Source organism: Salvelinus sp. IW2-2015, unplaced genomic scaffold (genome assembly GCF_002910315.2).
Source record: "Salvelinus sp. IW2-2015 unplaced genomic scaffold, ASM291031v2 Un_scaffold2534, whole genome shotgun sequence".
NCBI classification, from domain to species: Eukaryota; Metazoa; Chordata; class Actinopteri; order Salmoniformes; family Salmonidae; genus Salvelinus; species Salvelinus sp. IW2-2015.
In genome coordinates this window covers 5996-14742 of record NW_019943847.1, presented here as the reverse complement: position 1 = coordinate 14742, position 8747 = coordinate 5996, and the positions used below count along the sequence as shown (strand labels likewise).

The following is an 8747-nucleotide window of genomic DNA, read 5'->3' as shown; positions in this document are numbered from 1 at the left end:
TCCGGTAGTTGGTCTCGCTGACCATAACGGTGCTGGTTGGCTACGCTGGTTAGGCTAATAGCTAGTTGGCTAGATAGCTAATATTAGCTGGCTGGCTAAGATAACTGCATATAGCTAACATTCTTTGATTGGTTAGATGGCGTTATGTATTTCAAAACGGTGGTTTACTTTAATCACTCAAGTCATGAGCGCAAATTATTGTTTTAATTTGAAGTTCTACATTTGAAGTTATTTCTGTTGTAGTTTACATCATAGGGAATAGGCTGGTCCTTTGAACGAGACAAGTTACCAGACATATTGCTAATGTTCTTCCCATTAACCTGAATGACAATTAACTTGTGGGCGGTTGTGGTGATGACGGCTTATTGGATGACGTCGTCCATCGGGATTCCCCAAAAAAGAAGTCGCTCTGGATTGATCACTGGAGTCAGATGTGAAGGAGGAGGTTGATCACTGGAGTCAGATGTGAAGGAGGAGGTTGATCATCAGGAGTCAGATGTGAAGGAGGTTGATCATCAGGAGGCAGATTTGAAGGAGGAGGTTGATCATCAGCAGTCAGATGTGAAGGAGGAGGTTGATCATCAGTGAACCTCTAGGATTGTGGCTGGGGTGGCGTTTACACTTCCAGCTTGGTCATATATTTTGATACATTGAATGTTGATATTGTGAACCTATGTTATATGTTTATACCTCCTATTTCATGAAGTGATGTCACTAAGTACTGCCCCTATATATACAGTGCATTTGGAAGTTTTCAGACCCCTTCACTTTTTCTACATTTTGTTCTATTCTAAAATGGATTAAATCATTTCCCCCCCTCATCAATCTACACACAATACCCAACAGTGACATCACAATACCCCATAATGACAAAGCAAAAACAGGTTTTTATAAATGATWAAAAAAAAAAAAWGATTTTCTTTCAACAACAAGGATATTTCTAAGTGACTTTTGAGCGGTAGTGTACATCTATCTACACGATGTATTGTTACACCATGTAGGAGCAGTATAGACCTAGTCTGTTCATTATATACATCTACATGATATATTGTTACACTGTGTAGGAGCAGTATAGACCTAGTCTGTTCATTATATACATCTACATGATGTATTGTTACACCATGTAGGAGCAGTATAGACCTACAGTAGCTAGCTACTTATTTAGATTTAGTTTGACTAAATGGCACTGCCTTAAATGTGCTGTATTAAACATGTTTTATTCGCACTAATCAACCAACACATTCAGGTCTTTGTATGTCTCAATATAATGGTATTATTTAATTAAATCCATTTCAAATAATCTCTGAAACTAAAATATGATCCTCAACTGCGTTTCCCACTCCAGTCAGCAGACGGCGATGTGCGTCTTTCAGGCGATGCTGCTAGCGTGACGTATATTCTAGTGGACGGTTCTTCATAAACAGCTCGTCAAACACCTCGGTAGCTTGCTAGCCAACAGATTCAAGCTATTTATACGCGTTCGGTGTATATTAGTTACTGTGGTTTCGACACACTTAGGTCGTATCTACTTGTTAACCTATTTAATATTACGTTATTCTTTATTAGTCAGCTATAGTAGCTGGCTGGTTAAGTTAGCACTAGCCTAGTCGCTAATGATAGCTAGCTAGCTAACATCCCCGAACATGAGCTCCCTAAACTACTCCCCTCCTGTTAAAGAACAGGAGGTCTGCTGGACGGAGAAAGAAGTTCTGGGGGTGAACATTGTCGTGAAAGAGGAGGAGGAAGAAGAGGATGTCACAGTAAAACAAGAAGTAGAGGATGAGGCTGTTACAGTGAAAGAAGAAGAGAAAGACGTTTCAGTGAAAGAAGAGAAAGCCACGTTCAGAGTGAAAGAGGAGGAGGATGTTACAGTAAAAGAAGAGGAGGAAGAGAAAGAGGTGGATGCAGTTTTTGGAGTGAAGAAGGAAGGGGAGATTACTGTCACATTGAAAGATGAAGAGGTGGAGATAGGAGATCTGAGTAACACCAGTAAGTACCGCCTTAAATTGTTTTTAACTTTGGATATTCAGGGTTCGCTCGTCAATACCTCTTCAACGGAGGGCCTAGGATATGACTGATATGTCTAGATTCAGAAGACGTAGAGAGCAAGCTACCCCTTGTTTTCTCCGTTCCGTTTCCAAAAAGTGACTTAACATATATATTTGAGAGGGTCTATCTGCTGACCTACTGGCATGACCTAGAGAGTTACAACCTACTGTAGCCTACTGCATGACATAGAGAGATACAACCTACTGTAACATACTGGCATGACCTAGAGAGATACAACCTACTGGCATGACCTAGAAGAGTTACAACCTACTGCAGCCTACTGGCATGACCTATAGAGATACAACCTACTGTAATCTACTGGCATGACCTAGAGAGATACAACCTACTGGCATGACCTAGAGAGTTACAACCTACTGCAGCCTACTGGCATGACCTATAGAGATACAACCTACTGTAATCTACTGGCATGACCTAGAGAGATACAACCTACTGTAACCTACTGGCATGACCTAGAGAGTTATAACCACTTGGATACAATCTACTGTAACCTACTGGCATGACCTAGAGAGTTACAACCTACTGTAACCTACTGGCATGACCTAGAGAGTTATACCACTTGGATACAATCTACTGTAGCTACTGGCATGACCTAGAGAGTTACAACCTACTGTAATCTACTGGCATGACTAGAGAGATACAAACCTACTGTAACCTACTGGCATGACCTAAGAGAGTTACAACCTACTGTAGCCTACTGGCATGACATAGAGAGATACAACCTACTGTAACATACTGGCATGACCTAGAGAGTTACAACCTACTGTAGCCTACTGGCATGACATAGAGAGATACAACCTACTGTAATCTACTGGCATGACCTAGAGAGATACAACCTACTGTAACCTACTGGCATGACCTAGAGAGATACAACCTACTATAGCCTACTGGCTTGACCTAGAGAGATACAACCTACTGTAACCTACTGGCATGACCTAGAGAGTTGCACCCCTACTGGCATGACCTAGAGAGTTACAACCTACTGTAACCTACTGGCTTGACCTAGAGAGCTAAAGTTGTAAAATTCCTGGATTTTAAATGAATATTTTCCAGTAATAATGATAATTTGTATCTTCCTATCCACATGTGGGATCCCTCTCCTTTGTCGTCCACTCTATACCAATAACAGACAACTACTGTGGGACTCCCAATGGATACATGAATACAGCCTGGATTCGAACCAGGGACTGTAGTGACGCCTCTTGCACTGAGATGCAGTGGCTTAGACCGCTGCATCCGTGTGTGTGTTAACTATTTAACTGTACTAGAATGCTTAAAAGGCCTCTAAAATTTTAAATATCGGTTATCGGTATCGTTTTTTGGGGCAAGGAAAATATTGGATATCGGTATTGGCCAAAAATGTAATATCGGTCTCAGGATAGTAGCTTGATGACCTCAAATGTTCATTTTAGCGCCCCCAGATAAAACCGCACACCCAGGCAAAGTGCAAGTCTCTGGGCTTTCAGCCTCAGGAGAGGGCGGTGATGAAACTGGGTCTTGTAGGCCGGGCTCATCAAACTAATATTTGAAAATATTTATATTTTAAATTCAAAATTCACAAAAATTTCGCTAAATATTCGCTAAATTCACAAACTTTAAGAATACTGCTGGAGCAAATTGAAAACACATTGGGTTTTTACAGAAATGTTTGATGATTGACTAGGAATGCCTTGGTGACCACTGTTTTTCACACTGGCTATTATTTTAATGAACTCCCCCAAAACAAGACCAAATCTGAACCAATCATAGACTTATATGTTTCACACGTTTGGCCACACAGTACAGCACAGTAGACAACTAAGTAACTAGATACTCTGTTTGTCTTTGACAGGAGAGAGACCAGACTCTCCCTCTGACAGTGGGAAGAGTCCTTCAGGGGAATCAGACCCAGAGACGCCCAAAGTAAAAGGAGYACATCACTGCTCCCACTGTGGAAAGAGTTTTACCAAGTTAGGGAACCTGAATAGGCATGAGAGGACACACACAGGAGAAAAACCTTTCCAATGCTCCCAGTGTGGGAAGAGTTTTAACGAATTAGGGTACCTATTAATACACAAGAGAATACACTCTGGAGAGAAGCCTTACCACTGCTCCAAATGTGGAATGACTTTTACCTGGTTAGGGAGCCTGAAAACACACGAGAGAATACACACGGGAGAAAATCCTTTCCAATGTTTACACTGTGGAAAGAATTTTACCCAGTTAGGGAACCTAAATCGGCACAAGAGGACACACACAGGAGAGAAGCCTTATCACTGTTCCCAGTGTGGAAAAAGTTTTAGGGGTTTAGTGAGCCTGAAACGGCATGAGAGGACACACACAGGAAAAAAGCCTTACCAATGCACCATATGTGGAAAGAGATTTACCCAGTTAAAGTCCATGAAATTACACAGAGGAATACATACAGGAGAGAAGCCTTATCAATGTTCCCAGTGTGGAAAGAATTTTAGGGGTTTAGTGAACCTGAAACAGCATGAGAGGACACACCCACAAGAAAAGCCCTACCAATGCTCCCTGTGTGGAAAGAGTTRTACCAAGTTATGGGGTCTGACAAGGCATGAGAGGACACACACAGGAGGGGATAAGACCTACCACTGCTCCCACTGTGGAAAGAGATTTAACCGGTTAAGGCATCTGAATAAGCATGAAAGAATACATACACAGGAGGAGAAGACATACCACTGCTCTCAATGTGGAAAGACATTTTCCCAGTCAGAGGACCTAAAATCACATGAGAGAATAGAGAGACTGTGTTCTGACTTGTGTTTTTGACTGAGCATTTGTGTTTTTGTTTGTCACATTAAATCATATTGTTTAAATGAAATCAGACATGAAAATCTGACCAAAACAACGGGCCTGTTTCTGTTGTTTTTCATCTTGATCGTGTCTAAAATCCAATTAAATATTTTAAAATGTGTATTTCATTTTTCTTATGACTTTGATTGGTTGTATACAAGTATAAACCCTCTGATGTAGTTCATAATATGATTTGGATATTGCTAAATGTAAATGATTATATAAGGAAGTAAGTAGCCTTGGCTTGTAGCTGTTTCTGTAGTGTGAGGCAGCTTGATGTACAAGTACTTCCTCTGAACAGGACTCTAGTCTATAGTCTATACAGTACACAGTTTAGTAGCAGGACTCTAGTCTATAGTCTATACAGTACACAGTGTAGTAGCAGGAGCCTATCTCCTGTTTCTGTAGTGAGGCAGCTTGATGTACAAGTACTTTCTCTTGACAGGACTCTAGTCTATTAAGTTATTATATAGATTAATAAAAAAATTATATTCTTCACTCCAACCTTGAATTTAAATGTGATCTATGATTTGGATATAATGACTTTGATTGGATACAGCTGCAGCCAAATATATTGGCACCCTTACATATATTGGCACCCTTACACTTAGAAATAATTCCCTATTTCTTTCAAATCAGTTGAAATTGATGGTGGTCTAGTACCACTACTAATACTATATGGTCTCCACACCTTGTTATTGTACTAGCTCACTACTATACTATGATGGTCTCCACACCTTGTAATTGTACTAGCTCCACTACTATACTATGATGGTCTCCACACCTTGTTATTGTACTAGCTCCACTATTTTACTATGATGTTCTCCACACCTTGTTATTTGTACTAGCTCCACTACTATCATATGTGTCTCCACCTTGTTATTGTACTAGCTCCACTACTTTTACTATGATGGTCTCCACACCTTGTTATTGTACTGGCTCCACTACTAGCACCACTACTATACTATGATGGTCTCCACCTTGTTATTTACTAGCTCTACTACTAGTACCACTACTATACTATGATGGTCAACACCCTTGTATTGTCCTAGCTCACTACTATACTATGATGGTCTCCACACCTTGTTATTGTACTAGCGCACTACTATACTATGATGGTCTCCACCTTGTTATTGTACTAGCTCCACTACTTTACTATGATGGTCTCCACACCTTGTTATTGTACTAGCTCCACTACTATACTATGATGGTCTCCACCTTGTTATTGTACTAGTACCACTACTATACTATGATGGTCTCCACACCTTGTTATTGTACTAGCTCCACTACTAGTACCACTACTTATACTATGATGGTCTCCACACCTTGTTATTGTACTAGCTCTACTACTATACTATAATGGTCTCCACACCTTGTTATTGTACTAGTACCACTACTATACTATGATGGACTCCACACCTTGTTATTGTACTAGCTCTACTACTATACTATGATGGTCTCCACACCTTGTTATTGTACTAGCTCCACTACTATACTATGATGGTCTCCACACCTTGGTTATTGTACTAGCTCCACTACTATACCATGATGGTCTCCACACCTTGTTATTGTACTAGCTCCACTACTTTACTATGATGTTTCCACACATTGTTATTGTACTAGCTCCACTACTAGTACCACTACTTTACCATGATGGTCTCCACACCTTGTATTGTACTAGCTCCACTACTATACTATGATGGTCTCCACACCTTGTTATTGTACTAGCTCCACTACTATACTATGATGGTCTCACACCTTGTTATTGTACTAGCTCCACTACTATACTATGATGGTCTCCACACCTTGTTATTGTACTAGCTCCACTACTATACTATGATGGTCTCACACCTTGTTATTGTACTAGCTCCACTACTATACTATGATGGTCTCCACACCTTGTTATTGTACTAGCTCCACTACTATACTATGATGTTCTCCACACCTTGTTATTGTACTAGCTCCACTACTATACTATGATGGTCTCCATACCTTGTTATTGTACTAGCTCCACTATTTTACTATGATGGTCTCCACACCTTGTTATTGTACTAAGCTCCACTACTATACTATGATGGTCTCCACACCTTGTTATTGTACTATCTCCACTACTATACTATGATGTCTCCACACCTTGTTATTGTACTAGCTCCACTACTAGTACCACTACTATACTATGATGGTCTCCAACCTTGTTATTGTCTACCTCCACTACTTACTATGAGTCTCCACACCTTGTTATTTTACTATACCACTACTATACTATGATGGTTGTACCCAATTTGTAAGTCGCTCTGGATAAGAGCGTCTGCTAAATGACTTAAATTGAAATGTAAATGTCTCCACACCTTGTTATCTGTACTAGCTCCACTACTATACTATGATGGTCGTCACACCTTTTATTGTACTAGCTACACTACTATATACTATGATGGTCTCCTCACCTTGTTATTGTACTAGCTCCACTACTAGTACCACTACTATACTATGTTATTGTACTAGCTCCACTACTATACCATGATGGTCCACACCTTGTTATTGTACTAGCTCCACTACTAGTACCACTACTATACTATGATGGTTTCCACACCTTGTTATTGACTAGCTCACTACTATACTATGATGGTCTCCACACCTTGTTATTGTACTAGATCCACTACTATACTATGATGGTCCTCCACACCTTGTTATCAAATGTATCTTTATAAAGCCCTTTTTACATCAGCCCATGTCACAAAGTGATATACAGAAACTCAGCCTAAAACCCCAAACAGCAATGCAGATGTAGAAGCACGGTGGCTCCCCAATTAAGGTTCAACCAGCCACCTATAGTTAAGAGTAGTTCTGTAAGTTGTTTAACGCCAGACTGGGAAGGTTCATGTAGGTTGTTTGGTAGAGAGGTGTTCTGTAGTTGTATACAGCCAGACTGGAAGAGTTCATGCAAGATTGTTGGTAGAGAGTAGTTCTGTAGTTGTATACAGCAGACTGGAAAGGTTCATGTAGATTGTTGGTAGAGAGGTAGTTCTGTAGTTGTATACAGCAGACTAAGAAGGTTTATGCAGATTGTTGGTAGAGAAGGTAGTTCTGTAGTTGTATCTAGTCAGGACTAGAAGGGTTCATGCAATTGTTCGGAAGAGAGGATTCTGTAGTTGTATACACGTCAGACTAGAAGGGTTCATGCAGGTTGTTGATAGAGAGGTAGTTCTGTAATCTAGCCAGACTGGAAGGGTTCATGCAGATTGTTGGTAGAGAGGTAGTTCTGTAGTTGTATACAGCCAGACTGGAAGGGTTCATGTAGATTGTGGTAGAGAGGTAGTTCTGTAGTATCTAGCCAGACTGGAAGGGTTCATGAGATTGTGGGAGAGGTAGTTCTGTAGTACTAGCCAGACTTGGAAGGTGTCATGCAGATTGTTGGTAGAGAGTAGTTCTGTAGTATCTAGCCAGACTGGAAGGGTTCATCGCAGATTGTTGGTAGAGAGTAGTTCTGTATGTATCTAGCCAGACTGGAAGGGTTTCATGCAATTGTTGCGTAAGAGAGGTAGTTCTGTAGTTGTATACAAGCAGATTGGAAGGGTCATGTAGATTGTTGGTAGAGAGTAGTTCTGTAGTATCTAGCCAGACTGGAAGGTTCATGCAGATTGTTGGTAGAGAGGTAGTTCTGGAGTATCTAGCCAGACTGGAAGGGTTCATGCAGATTGTTGGTAGAGAGGTATTCTGTAGTATCTAGTCAGACTAGAAGGGTTCATGCAGATTGTTGGTAGAGAGGTAGTTCTGTAGTATCTAGTCAGACTAGAAGGGTTCATGCAGATTGTTGGTAAAGAGTAGTTCTGTAGTACTAGTCAGACTAGAAGGGTTCATGCAGATTGTTTGGTAGAGAGTAGTTC

At 40.5% G+C, this 8747-nt stretch overlaps 1 protein-coding gene across 3 annotated transcripts; it reads left to right on the top strand.

Annotated features, from left to right (window-relative positions):
- Positions 1-1351: 1351 nt before the first annotated feature.
- On the top strand, positions 1352-5079 carry LOC139025348 (zinc finger protein 135-like). Of its 3 annotated transcripts, none has more exons than XM_070440425.1 (3): positions 1352-1814; positions 1899-1989; positions 3899-5079. In XM_070440425.1, exons 1-3 carry the CDS (start codon positions 1644-1646, stop codon positions 4837-4839), a joined length of 1203 nt encoding a protein of 400 aa, XP_070296526.1. In that variant the 5' UTR covers positions 1352-1643; the 3' UTR covers positions 4840-5079. The 3 variants fall into 3 exon arrangements, with proteins under 3 accessions (XP_070296526.1, XP_070296525.1, XP_070296524.1); XM_070440424.1 differs by having other exon boundaries at positions 1429-1865; XM_070440423.1 differs by having other exon boundaries at positions 1431-1989.
- The last annotated feature ends 3668 nt before the right edge of the window (positions 5080-8747 follow it).